The sequence below is a fragment of the Lepidochelys kempii genome, chromosome 1 (assembly GCF_965140285.1).
Source record: "Lepidochelys kempii isolate rLepKem1 chromosome 1, rLepKem1.hap1, whole genome shotgun sequence".
In the NCBI taxonomy this organism is placed as follows: Eukaryota; Metazoa; Chordata; order Testudines; family Cheloniidae; genus Lepidochelys; species Lepidochelys kempii.
The window spans coordinates 63,789,940-63,804,589 of NC_136380.1; the positions used below are offsets into that span (position 1 = coordinate 63,789,940).

A 14,650-nucleotide genomic window follows, 5' to 3' on the forward strand; every position below is an offset into this window, starting at 1 on the left:
TTAGTTGCTACACCATATATTTAAAATAGTTAAAATAACAAACTTTCAGGACCTACATATCACTACATAACATTATTGCATCACTATTATTAGCACATTTCATAACACCAAACAGATCAATCTTTCCAATTCTGTCCCTGAAAATATTTGTTTACTCCAACACATTACACAATAAAAAAATTATAGAACTCTGACAACTTAACATGGGACTGTATTCCTCTTGAAATATTTACTACACATTTAATAAACAATACATAAAATCAATAGCATACATCCAACAGCACATTTATGTTACAGAATAAACTAAAGGGGCAAAGTTTAGGTCAGATTGGCACGATCAATCAGGTGGGATGATGGTGAACAATGCAGGACAATACAGTAGTAAAAAACAGACTGGATCCCCAAATTATTCATTTCCACTCTTCATAATTTTGTATGTTTTAAGAAATTTAGAATGTCTTTAAAGAAAAGTAATATTTTTTCTGGGTATTAACAGGGTTCCACTGATATCTCTTTCAGCCTTAACATTCATTTCATTGTGTCATAAGCCCATGCTTGCATTCTTACCCACCTAAGGATGCTTTTTTGAATCAAGGTTTCAGAGTTTTCCTTCTGGGTTAAGATTGTGATAGATGGTGCTAACTACTGCGTGTGGTAATGCAGACAGTTTTGTGGCATGAAACTAGTCCCACCATCATGTTGTTTAGCTGTACTAATTTAATTTCACATTATTTAGATGATAAACCTTGTCTGCATACAGTTTACATGCAAATTAAATTGGATAGAAACCTATTTAGTTAAACTGATACAACCTCTCCTAGTGTGGGATTTAAGAGTCTTTAAATCAGTTCAGTTTAAGATGATTACAAACTGATTTAAGATGAACTGATTTAAGGGATTCTTAAACCTATATAACCTTAAATTGCACCAGATCAATTTAGGCCTTATCTACATGGCAAGTTACTGCATGGCAAGCCACAGTGTGAATCTACAGCATACCAGCTTGCTGCACAGTAACTTCCCATGCAGACACAGGTACAGTGCACTGAAAGTCCTGGAGTTTGGCTTGGTGTACTACGATTTCAAGTAATAGTAAGCCAAGCCGTACTCTAAGACTTCAGTGCACCGTAGCTGTGTCTACATCGTAAATTACTGTGCGGCAAGCGGGTATGCTGTAGATTGACACCCTGGTTTCCCTCGCAGTAACTTGCCATGTAGACAAGGCTTAAATCATTTTAACTTCACACCTTTAATTAAATCGGTGCCACTTAGTGTGTAAACCAGGTCTTAGAGAAATTTTCCGTATTATTTCAAGTTATTTTCCAAAGTTACTATTGTGTTCTTTCCCATTTATTTTGTACTTTTCTGTTTTCCCTTTCCAAATATTTTTATAATCATAATTTTATCATATCTTTTATTTCTCTTCTCTGAGCCTTACTGTAATTCCCAGCATGATAAGTTTGGGATCACTAATAAATTTGCTGCTGGCACTTGAATGAAGGTCATTCTTAGAGGTTATAACAGTCAGGATACAAATGCTCTTTTGGATTTCTGCTCAACTTCCCTATTTTCCAGATTTTCTGCGTTGCTTGCTTCCTGTTTGACCTGGTTATTTCATCCCCCCTTGTTCTCTCTAACAAGAGGACTGATCTTCTTAAAATAGATTGTAGAGAGAGGGTACTTATACAGCTACATTTGTCTTAGCTACCTTTTATTCAGTTATCAGTATTATGCAAACATCTTTCCACCCTATCTAGTTCGAGTATGTGGTGTGGTTTGGGTAATATAGTGGGACTGCCAGGTCCAGTCTTGATCTCACTTGGATTGTCGATGGATCATATTCACTACTATACAGCTTTCTGTGATCTTGCTCAAGGGTATTTTTTAAAATTGGCACCATGGCTACAGAAATATTTTCTCTAGTGTCAATTGTGACTGTTAGATAAACCATATTTGGCTTTATTTTTCAGATCAGTGTCTCTCTCACCATATACATCATGGCTGTCAAAGATCTCGGACACAGACGTTCTGTTGGCGCCACTGGGCAAAGTAGGTTTGGTTACAGTGGATATGGGAGGCAGTGTCAGGCTTTGGGAGGCAGGACTTGACAGCCTACAGCGCTCTCTGCAGGACTGGAGAAACATGATTGGACAAGAGGATGGTAGACCTGTACAGGTAGGACTTTAAAAATCTCAAGTTAAAAACATTAACAAAACATTGCCAGTGAGTTGAAGTTTCTAGGTTGTTTAAAAAATAAATTGTGATGAAAAGTATCATGAAGTAGAATTAGACCTAGACCAGCAACAAAAATCAAATAGATCTTTTTGCAGAAAAATCATGTGGTCTTTTAAGAGCTTATTATAGGTGGAACTGATAGTAGGCAGCAGGATTAAAACAAACAAAAGGAAGTACTTCTTCACACAGTGCAGTCAACCTGTGGAACACATTGCCAGGAGATGTTCTGAAGGTCAAAGGTATAACTGGATTAAAAAAAGAATTAGATAAGTTCATGTAGCATAGGTCCATCAGTGACTATTAGCTGGAATGGACAGGGACACAACGCCATGGTCCAGGTATCCTAAACCTCTAACTACCAAAAGCTGGGATTGGACGACGGGATAGTGCACTCGAAGTTGCCCTTTTCTGTTCGTTCCCTCTGAAGCATCTGGCTCTGGCCACTGTCAGAAGACAGGATGCTGGGCCAGATGGACGACTAGTCTGACTCAATATGGCTGTTCTTACGTTCTGGTAGTAATGCCTGTTGTTACAGTTGCCTAACGTTTCCAGGAAATCCTGTTTTCAGTTTGCATTTTTACTAGACTTTAACCATTTGGGCTGAAATTTTCCAAGCTTGCCTTCTGCCTCATGATAGATTTTTTTTTTTAAAGTTTCAGTGAAAATATTTCAGCTATTTCCAAAATAAGTATTTTTCCAGTAATCAAAGAAATTATTGGGAATTGTTTTAAGCACTGTACCACCTCCATACTTTCGAAAAGGAACTTGAAATGTTGCAGGAGAACGGTCCAGTTTCGAGAGTGGTGTCTTTTGCTGTCCCCATGAGAATCTAGGCAGATTGGGCCAAATTGTAAGTGTCTCAAAAATTCCATTGCTGAATAGATTTGTAGATAATGACAATATACAACATGTAAGTAAAAAAATATAAATATCTGTGAGTACTGTGTGTGTATAGGCTTGCATGCGCACACACAAAATACATATACATGTATCAGCTAGTGTGTATGTGCACTGCAGCAATATAATGGACAGAATCGGCACTATTCAACTGTCTCATAATCTGTATACTGTAAACAGTTAAAAGAGGTTTTCCTATACTTGAATCAGTAGGACATGAGGTTCAGAAGGATTTGAGTTCTATTCCAGCTTTTGCCATAAATTTCCAAGTAGCCATGCTGTGCAGTATATCAATCTCTATATAGCCCGATGTGGCCATAAATATGTTACTCCCTTTTTGTTTCTTTGCACAAAAAGGAATTGTAATCTTTGTATGTAATTATAATTATTTCAGTTTTCATCAATCTGTATAACCCCTTTTCCAGCACTTTCAAATGTGACAGTAGATTTAATCTTTTCTAAATTAAATCTTTCCACATTATTTTCAAGAGATCCAGTAGCCCAAAGTATAAACTGGATTTAGTAGGCAGAAAGTATAATTCTCCTTTCACTCTCTCTTCCTACCCCCAACTCCCATTCCACAAGATGTTCTGTATTTATAGAATTTTGTGCAACCACTAACATATTCTTGTTACTGGAGCAAATGCCTTTCATAAAAGTCATGAGAAAAAAAAAACATTCTTTCAGTACCAACATTTGTGTTGTTATTTATTGCTTTACCAATGCCAGACATTTCCATTGTCAGTAAAGTAGTGTTAGCGCCCTCTAATGGCCAAATGTAGTCAGTTTTAACCAGAGTATTTTGGTTGATGTGTACCAAGTATCAGAGGGGTAGCCGTGTTAGTCTGTGCCCATAAAAGCAACGAGGAGTCCGGCGGAACCTTAAAGACTAACAGTTTTATTTATAACAAATAAATCTGTTAGTCTTTAAGGTGCTGCCGGACTCCTCGTTGTTTTTCGTTGATGTGGTTAATAACAAAATATCACTGTTCTTATCTTGGAAGAACAGTGTCAGGATTACTGGCTTTAATTAGTTTGTTCTGTAGCTCTCTTTTGATTCAGTCTCATCGAATTACTATAATTTCAGTCAACTCAGCTGAATATTTTAAAAAATCTACTTTGTGCTTGCGAAGTATACTTCATCTGAAAATGTCAAAGCATATTACAACATTGAGTAATAATTATTACAGAAAGGCTACAGGATTTTCCCAAGCTCACAGAGTAATTTAATGGCAAATCAGTCATAGAATTTAGTTCCCTTGACACCAAATCTTCCTAACTACAAGACACGTTGCCACTTTTTTGTTGGCTATAAGATTCTAAAAGTTAGAAAAATCCTGTTAGCGGATCTACTTCTGACGATGCAGGAGATACGTCTCCTATCAGGGCACTGTCAGATTTTAAAATTATATAACATTGATTTGAACTGAAAGGCTGAGAAGAAACCCTACATTTTGGTCTGCAAATTCAGACCGTATTCATTTCTGCACGTTTTTCAACTTTATATTACTTTTTTTTAAAAGGTCAGGATTTTGATTACAAATCAACCTTGCTGCAAAATGCATTATTATCAGCACACAGCATTTTATAGAGCAGCAAGAAATAATTTATCATTTAGCATTTAACGTATCTTTTTTTTAAAATGTTGGCACGCAATATGTGCACATTGTGAAATATAAGTTTACCTGGTGTGGGGAAGTGAGAAGGCCCTTTTTCTATATGTGGTTAGCCTTTTAATGGACATAGACATAATAGCTTTGTTTTATACATGGCATTTATTTTCATAAGCTAAGGGATGATATTGCAATGCATAAATATGTTCTCAAGTTTTCCCTTATCAAAAGTAAAAATTATTACCCTATCTGAAAGTAAGCAAGAAATAAGAAATGTGAATTTAACCTTGGCCTCAGGAGATACTGACAAGCTGCTCTGCTAAAAAAGCTGCATCAAAATACTGCTTAATATGCACATTTGAAGAATCAAAAGTGTCTTGCAGATCACATTTGTTCAAGTTGTTGGACTTTTCCCGGGGATTTAATGAGACATTTCTGACCCTTCCACCGAACAGCACAACATGTCTGCTAAGCTTCTGTCCTTTGAAGCAAAATGGTTTGAAGTCTCTGATAGGAAGTATGTTCTGATAGCTGAGAACAGGCCTCCAAACCAGTTTTAGTTTTAGCTTCTGGACTTGTGCTTTGGTTTCCGCAAGCAGGCATTAAACCTCAGAAACAGGCAGTATGCACATAAGTGGCCAAACAAATGGAAATCAAACAGTATTTAAATAAAATGTCAACAAGGACTTCCTCCGAACTTTCTTTAGCTACAGCAGTCCACAAGGCTAACCAAATATGGATAGGTTTTAGGCAAAAACACAACTGTTCCATTTCGCCTTTGTATTCATCAATTGGGATCCAGTGGTGTAATCTTTTGTTAGCCTTCAAATCAGTCAATATTTGTTTTGTATTGTATACACACTCAACGGTGTTCAAACTGCTGAAACCGTGAGGCTACAAAAAATAGTTTCTAGAAGTAAAATTACATGTTAAAATCTAATCATAAATTTTCCCTATTTCATAAAATGTTTGGACTCTGTGTGTGTCGGGGATTTTATATAATATGCCAAAATGTTTACATCTGGGTGTCTGAAGTTAGGCTTCTAAGATCATACTTAGGCAACCAGTAAAGTGTTCAGATTTTCAAAAGCGCTGGACACCCATTTATGTCGATGGAGTTACTAGATGTTCTGGGAGTCCAGCACTTTTGAAAATCTGGCCACTTTATGAGGTGCCTAAGTATGGGCTTAGAAGCTTTCCTTTAAGCACTCATTTTTAAAAGAAAAAAAACTTACCCTAAATGTTTTAGGGCAATGTACACAGAACCCTCAGTAAATTTAGTTGGTGGCTATTAGAGGGCAGACCTAGAAATTAGAGACAGAAAAGACTCTGGCTCTGTGGATGAGGGGAAAGCAGTGGACGTGTTACTCCTTGACTTTAGCAAAGCTTTTGATACGGTCTCCCACCGTATTCTTGCCAGCAAGTTAAAGAAGTATGGGCTGGATGAATGGACTATAAGGTGGATAGAAAGCTGGCTAGATCGTCGGGCTCAACGAGTAGTGATCAATGGCTCCATGTCTAGCTGGCAGCCTGTATCAAGTGGAGTGCCCCAGGGGTCGGTCCTGGGGCTGATTTTGTTCAATATCTTCATTAGCGATCTGGAGGATAGCGTGGAGTGCACCCTCAGCAAGTTTGCATATGAGACTAAACTGGGAGGAGTGGTAGAAACACTGGAGGGTAGGGATAGGATACAGAGGGACCTAGACGAATTAGAGGATTGGGCCAAAAGAAATCTGATGAGGTTCAAAAAGGACAAGTGCAGTGTCCTGCACTTAGGACGGAAGAATCCCATGCACAGCTACAGACTAGGGACCGAGTGGCTAGGCAGCAGTTCTGCAGAAAAGGACCTAGGGGTTACAGTGGACGAGAAGCTGGATATGAGTCAACAGTGTGCCCTTGTTGCCAAGAAGGCTAACGGCATTTTGGGCTGTATAAGCAGGAGCATTGCCAGCAGATCAAGGGACGTGATCATTCCCCTCTATTCAGCATTGGTGAGGCCTCATCTGGAGTACTGTGTCCAGTTTTGGGCCTCACACTAAAAGAAGGATGTGGAAAAATTGGAAAGAGTCCAGCGGAGGGCAACAAAAATTATTATGGGGCTGGAGCACGTGACTTATGAGGTGAGGCTGAGGGAACTGGGATTATTTATTCTGCAGAAGAGACAAATGATGGGGGATTTGATAGTTGCTTTCAACTACCTGAAAGGAGGTTCCAAAGAGGATGGATCTAGACTGTTCTCAGTGGCATCAGATGACAGAATGAGGAATAATGGTCTCAAGTTGCAGTGGGGGAGGTTTAGGTTGGATATTAGGAAAAACTTTTTCACGAGGAGCATAGTGAATCACTGGAACGGGTTACCTAGGGAGGTGGTGGAATCTCCTTCCTTAGAAGTTTTTAAGGTCAGGCTTGACAAAGCCCTGGCTGGGATGATTTAATTTGAGCAGGGGGTTGGACTAGATGACCTCCTGAGGTCCCCTCCAACCCTGATATTCTATGATTCTAAGTCCTATTAAATTCTCCCAGTGCTTGGTTGTCTCCTACAGCACATCGTTGAATCTTATGTCCCATCTAGTTTCCAATACATTCAGAATTGAGGGTTCTTCCACTCACACCACAATATTTATATAAAAACAAGCTTTGAGATACATTTTAGAAGGTGTGCAAAGTTTAATAATGTGATTATACATCAGGTACTTTATATACCTGAAACATTCAGAGCTAGCTTTCCATCTCCAAATACAGAATTAAAATAAATTACTCATTTCTGATAAGTTGCCATCTAGCAACATTCCCTATGGTCAGTACTCTTCACATTTTACTATTGCAAATTGGTGCCAAAACTAGAACACGAAACTTGCCTTACTGAGACTCAGGGTCAGAATTCCATGTGTAGAAAATTATAGTCAAAATGTTAATGCTTTTAGAAGCCTAAATAAAACATCTGAAACATCAGTCCCTGGTGAATACAAGTGCAAATAAAGTGCTTGGGTTAAAAAATTACAAAAGATGTGTACAAAATTTCCCACACGTTGCACACCCCCAAAATCCAAAACCACGCTGCCACTGGTGGCTTACTGAAGACCTCCGGCCAATGCACTCTAATGTTTCCATGGTATTTTCCTCTTTGTAGCTGTGGTGCTAAGTGATCCATTGTGAAATGTCGCCAAATTCTCACAGTCTCAATCTAGACAATACCCACCATGAAAACTTGTCCATTAGATTCAAGGCAGTTTCTGTGCTCTGGGCACCACGAGTGGTTGCAGAAGTGAGCTGCTCTGTTCCATACCAGAGCTCTTTCCTTTAAAAACAGTAGTAGTTGGAGAGTAGAGTAGTTTTTCTTGAAGTATGTGTCAGTGTGCATCCCATTGTAGGTGCACATGCATATCATGTACACAAGATCATAGTCTTTTGAAAAGCAGTTTCTGTTGGAGGGCATAAAGCGCAGAGCAGCCACAACCCTCCCTCAGGTCTCTCTTACCGCCCATGGCAGAGAGGCCAAATCAGGTGAATGTCCGACCCCCACACTACTCTACTCTGTAGAGACATTAAAACTTTTGTCAGCCAACTTTATGAAGAAATCTTGATCTTCACACTCCCATCAAATTGGACATCACAGAAGACTATTGATCATCCAGCTGTACACCAAGACAAGGTGCTTTGTGCCAACCACCACACCTCTCGGTGGACTCATGCCTCTCAAGAACAGTTGTTGATTGTTCTACTTATTTGTTTTCAGTAAAGAGAAACGTTGCGGAGGGTTATTGTCTTTTTGGCCTCAGCTCTGGCCAGCTGGCACTTTATTAATGTGACACTCAACCAGTGTTCCTGCAAAACATGAATCTGGCTGTGCCCTTACCCCAGGAACTGGAAAAGTTAGTACTTTATCCTTATATGATACTCTTCACATCTCAGAGAACTGTAGCAATGCCATGAAATAACCAGACAGTTGTGATTAGGATATAATAGTGTTTGTAGGCCCACCTTAGTTTGGATTGATGTTTTTAAAGGACCATTAAAATTTGTAGGAGATAGAGATAGTTACATGAAAAATAAATATATATCTGTTTTTCCTTGCAAGAGTTAACTCCTAGTTTATTAAAGGTCAATGTGCTGCACACTATAGGGTTTGATAGCATGCCCTCCAATCACCACAAAGAGGAGCCTCACAGCTGCAGTAGCCCCTAAACCTCCTGTTCTCCTCTCCCACCATTCCCCTATACAGGATTGTTTGATTCTGAGATGCAGTAGTGGTCCACCAGCTCCTTCCCCAAGTCCTCTACCCATTAGGTGCATGGAACACTTGAAGGCTCCCTTCATCCTCCCCATCTTGCCCTCAGCCCACCAAAACTAAAGCACTTTTTTCCCTGCCTTTAGGACCTTTTGCATACATGGTGCAAGATTTAGCTGCAAGTGAATAATAAGCCATCAATTGTATAACATTTAAAATACATTAGAAATTGTGATTGCTAATAGAGACTCTCCTTTTCATTCTTTAATCTTCACATTTTGCACTAAAATATGCAGCACAGTGCATGCAGACCACTGAAATATGCACCCCAAGTACTGGTTGAATTAATCTATGTTAGCGGTAACATGTCCGAAGATATAAATTTACTGCAACCTCCCAGAAAAAAATGAAATTCTTGTAGCTTTTACTCAGCACAGCTCAGCCATGCCTCCACTGCTGCTACCACTACTGCGGCGGCTACGCTGCTATTTATACTCATGCTAGTTCGGTGAGAGCTAGTGTGGTTATGTGTACATGAGCAGGGGAAATCAAACCCTTAGCCCCTACTGTACACACAGCCTTAAAGAGGCCTAGTCTTCAGAGTCACGAAAACAAAAGTTTTAGAATTCAGAAACAATATCTAAGCCTCGTAATTGTAAATAGCAATTGTTCAAACCATGCGGGGGAAATGGGAGAAAAAAGTGAGGGGGGGGAACTAAAATGAGAATTTTCATAGACTAATGGTTGATCAGCTGAGAGAAGCAGCAAAGCCTTAACCTCATCGCACGTTGAGGAGGGAAGATTAATTTTAGGGGTCTTGAGTCTTGTGTTCCCAGTAGAGCTCGTTGGGAATTTTCAGGTGAAACAGTTTCATTGAAAAATGCCAATTCCTTGTAGTAAAATGTTTCACTAAATCTATTACAGATTTGACAAAACTTTCACTGCAACACAGGCTGGTTTCCATTGGAAACCTGCTAGTGTTTCAGGCTTCTCAGCTCCGCAAGAAGCCTGCGAGTGGCTGGAGCCCAAGCTAGAGCCAAGACCCAGGGGCCTGGCAAGATCCCCACTCCGTGGCAGCATCCCTGGCAACCTCATTTGGAGCCAGGGGTCAGTCATTTAAGTAGTCCATGCCTCGGTATCCTCATCTGTAAAATGGGCTTGGTAGCTAATTCACCAGGGTGCTGTGATGGTATATTTATTAATGTTGTAAAGTACTTTGAGATCCTCAGATGGGCAACACTTTTGCACATAGTTTCATAGATTCAAAGATATTGAGGTCAGAAGGGACCATTATGATCATCTAGTCTGACCTCCTGCACAATGCAGGCCACAGAATCTCACCCCCCTCCACTCCTGCGATAAACCTCTCACCTATGTCTGAGCTATTGAAGTCCTCAAATCATGGTTTAAAGACTTCAAGGAGCAGAGAATCCTCCAGCAAGTGACCCGTGCCCCATGCTACAGAGGAAGGTGAAAAACCTCCAGGGCCTGTTCCAATCTGCCCTGGAGGAAAATTCCTTCCCGACCCCAAATATGGCAATCAGCTGAACCCTGAGCATATGGGCAAGATTCACCAGCTAGATACCCAGGAAAGAATTCTCTGTAGTAACTCAGATCCCACCCCATCTAACATCCCATCACAGGCCATTGGGCCTATTTACCATGAATATTTAAAGATCATTTAATTGCCAAAATCATATTATCTCATCATACCATCTCCTCCATAAACTTATCAAGTTTAATCTTAAAGCCAGATACATCTTTTGCCCCCACTACTTCCCTTGGAAGGCTATTCCAAAACTTCACTCCTCTGATGGTTAGAAACCTTTGTCTAATTTCAAGTCTAAACTTCCCAGTGAGCTTAAATAATTCCTCTCCCTCTCCGGTATTTATCTCTCTGATATATTTATAGAGAGCAATCATATCTCCCCTTACAATGCAATTCAAGGGAGTTACACTTAATTACTTTGGAGTAAATCCAAAGCAACATTAAGTTCAAAGTATTATTTATATGTCTGAAGGAAAAGGATCCTGGAAAGTTTTTTTTGTTTTGGTTTGGTTTTTTAATGGCAGTGTCTTTTCCTTCATCCCCTGAGATGTCCCCCTTTCCTCTTCTGTAGTCTGAAGGCAGATAAGTTGTAGTTGCTTACTCAGTTCTCCATAATTTTCAGGCAGTCTTGGAGCATTCTTTTTTCCTTCCTCTCATCAATTGTGCATAAGCGATTCTATAGTAAGTTATTCACCCTTTAAGTGGGTTAATACTTTTATTTTTATTCAGCTCATTTATTATTTCCATTAATTTGCTGCAGCTGTAAAATACTATACTGCTCAAGAAAGTTTAGCACAAAAAAAGGCTTAGTTGCTCAAATTTACTTCTAGAGTTAGGTGTTTTTGAGACCTAATGACTGTTATATGATTGCAACTTGCACGTGCTTTACATCCAGAAAAGACATCAGTTCAATCTTGTGTTCACATGAATCAACTCAGTTTGGAAACCAGATTGTTGAATTGGGGTAAAATTATAAAAAGCTCCCAAGTCCTTTCAAAAGTGAGTTAAGCTTTTAGAAGCTGAAGTCCCATTTTCAGTGAGACTTAGGGTCCTAAGAGCCTATAATACTTTTGAAAAGGAAAGTTAGGGTCCGGAGTCACTGAAGTGCTTTGGAAAATTTTATCCTTTGTCTGAAATATTTTTCAGTGAGTGTTGACAAGGGTAAAGGGGAGTTTTATTCTAAAACATTGCCTTGAAAAATGAGCCTTTCAATTACATTAAATGCCATATTTGTCATGAAGTTTGTGCAGAACATGGCTGCAATCCTTCGTATCTGATGAAAGGGAAGGTATTTAAATGACATCATTACTACATGTAGCTACTATACTTTCTTGTTCACTAATTGAAAGGGTAACATTTTCTATATTTTTCTTTTATGAGGATAATTGCTTATTCTGACCACATGAGGGTATCAGTGAGCTAAAAACGCTAACGATTCTCATCTATTAAATATCCTTACATACAAATAGCATAAATTACATGGAGAAAATATTCAATGATGAATTACAGAATTTTCATGCATTTGGAATCACCATATTTCTGGGAGTCAGACCAGGTGGGGAGAACCCCAGATTCCTACAAATTTCACTCTGTGGGCTAAAACAAGGGACTCTGAAAGAGATGAAGACTGGGGATTTTAGAATTAGTCAGACTCTCTGAGTGGAGGCTGCACAGTCAATGTCTGGAATTCTTAGTTTTATGAGCTCCAGGTATTCCAGCTCTGACCCATCCGGATCCTCCCTGATTCTCAGTGATGGGAAGTCTCTGCCAAACATGGTGACTGACACCACTCTGGCTCTATGGCCTCTCCCTCGCCTGGGTGATTGGCTCTAAAGGAGATGCGGGAATAGCAGATAGGTGCTGACCTCTGAAACAGGTCACTGACATATGTGGAGAATGAGACTAGAAAGCCAACAACCTAGAGACCCCGACACGTTCATGACTTCAAAACTCACTACTGGGTGAAAGCAGCTCAGCTCCTCCCTCAATTCATTATCATTATCACTGAGACAGATATTGCAACCCCATGCAATGTCTTTGGGGACCATTGTATTAAATGTATGAGTGGTTTAGGTATGATTGTGTTCTGTTTCATTGACAAGGGTTAACACAGCTCCTCCAGGATTAAGGCAAGTCACAAAGGCTAAACAATTCCAGAGAAGTTCCACCCTCAGGGTGGTTTGCATATCCTGGTTCATCCTGGGTTTTCCAGAGACTAGGAAACAAAGAAAGGCCTTTTGATATAAAAAGATGAGCTTGAACTGACTTGTGGCCTTTTGATTCAACAAATGGTAGGGTTACCAATTTTCTGTTGCAGAAAACTGAACACCCTTGCCCCACCTCTGCACTGCCCCTTCCCAAGGCTCCACCGCTGCCCAACCCCTTCTCCAAGGCCCCGCCCCTGCTCACTCCATCCCTCCTCCCTTCATCACTCGCTCTTCCCCACCCTCGTTCACTCACTCATTTTCACCGGGTTGGGGTGCGGGAGGGGGTGAGGCCTCTGGGCTGCAAGAGGGGTCTCTGGGCTGGGGCTGAGGGGTTTTGACTGCAGGAGGGAGCTCAGGGCTGGGGGTTTAGGTGTGGGAGGGGGTGCGAGCTCTGGGAGGGAGATTGGGTGCGGGAGTGGGCTCAGGGCTGGGGTAGGGAGTTGGGGTGCGGGCTTTGGGTGGCGCTTACCTCAGGCAGCTCCCGGAAGTGGCTGCCATGTCCCTCCAGCTCCTAGGCGGAGGGTAGGCCAGGTTGCTCCATCCACAGGCACCACCCCCACAGCACCCATTGGCCACGGTTTCCGGACAATGGGAGCTGCTGAGCTGGTGGTCAGGGCGGTGCCAGTGCCTCAGGCAGGGGCAGCACACGGAGCCCCCCGGCCGCCCCTGCGCTTAGGAATCAGAGGGACATGCCGGCTGCTTCCAGGAACTACTTGGAGCTGGCAGCTGCAGTCAACCAGACTTTTAGCAGCCAGGGTCCCTTTTTGACTGGGCGTTCTGGTCGAAAACCGGATGCCTAGCAAATGGACATGCCTTTCTGTCCAAGGGGAGGCCCCAACCCTTGCTGAAGGGTTGGAAGGGACGTTGGTCTGTCAGACTGTCCGTGTGGAAGATGGGTGATTTCTGGTATGTTTAGAGGGTAAATTTAAATCTGTTTGTTGTTTTTTATGTTTTGTCTGTAAAGCTTTTTGTCCTATGAATTAATGTGCTTGCTTGGAAGAGCTGTGTGGCCTCTTGTAAAAACATTGTCATAGTCCTCTGAGAGAGTGCCTCTTTTCAGAAAGGAGTCGGTCAAAGGGTCCCAATCCAGACACAGGTGATGGCTGGAAACCTGAGACCTGACTGGCACTCCTGGAGTGGATCACAGAACTGGGAAATACAGATGCGGTTACTCTGAAACAGTGACATCATCATCAAGGCTGCCAGCTGAAATCAGAGTCTCATTGTAGGCACTGTAGAAATGCGTAATGAAAGACAGTCCCTGCCCTGAAGATTTTACAAACTAATTAGAGAAGACAGACAAAGGGTAAGTGGGAACAATAATCTCAGCTTTCTCCTAGAGCAGGTAGATACAGTACACAGTGCCTCTTTCTTTCCCCTAGAAATGTGGGAGGTAGCTCGCAAAAATAATCTGTTGCCCAAACAAATCATCCTTCACTGCTATTGCTCAAAGTGTCTGCACCAGTGAGTGCTGTGGCCTTAGAGGCTAGAGCTCACAACACGAGTGATAGGTTTCAGAGTAACAGCCGTATTAGTCTGTATTCGCAAAAAGAAAAGGAGTATCACCAGCAGGAGAGTGAATTTGTGTGGGGGGGTGGAGGGTGAGAAAACCTGGATTTGTGCTGGAAATGGCCCAACCTGATGATCACTTTAGATAAGCTATTACCAGCAGGACAGTGGGGTGGGAGGAGGTATTGTTTCATATTCTCTGTGTGTATATAAAGTCTGCTGCAGTTTCCACGGTATGCATCCGATGAAGTGAGCTGTAGCTCACGAAAGCTCATGCTCAAATAAATTGGTTAGTCTCTAAGGTGCCACAAGTACTCCTTTTCTTTTTGCGAACATGAGTGATGACACTGTTATCGAACAAATAATAGTTCTGCCATTATTAAACTTACTCTGTAATCACTGTAAAGACACA

General features: G+C 41.0%; 1 protein-coding gene across 4 annotated transcripts in view; it reads left to right on the top strand.

Moving 5' to 3' along the window:
- VWA8 (von Willebrand factor A domain containing 8) overlaps window positions 1-14,650 on the top strand; it is a 290,052-nt gene that overhangs the window by 216,097 nt on the left and 59,305 nt on the right. For 3 of the 4 annotated variants that reach the window (XM_073345760.2, XM_073345743.2, XM_073345772.2), the window contains one exon: window positions 1,971-2,175. In XM_073345760.2, coding sequence (XP_073201861.2) covers window positions 1,971-2,175 — 205 coding nt within the window. Of the gene's footprint in view, window positions 1-1,970; window positions 2,176-13,789; window positions 14,036-14,650 lie in introns of all 4 variants that reach the window. The other variant, XR_012159153.2, reaches the window with a different exon arrangement.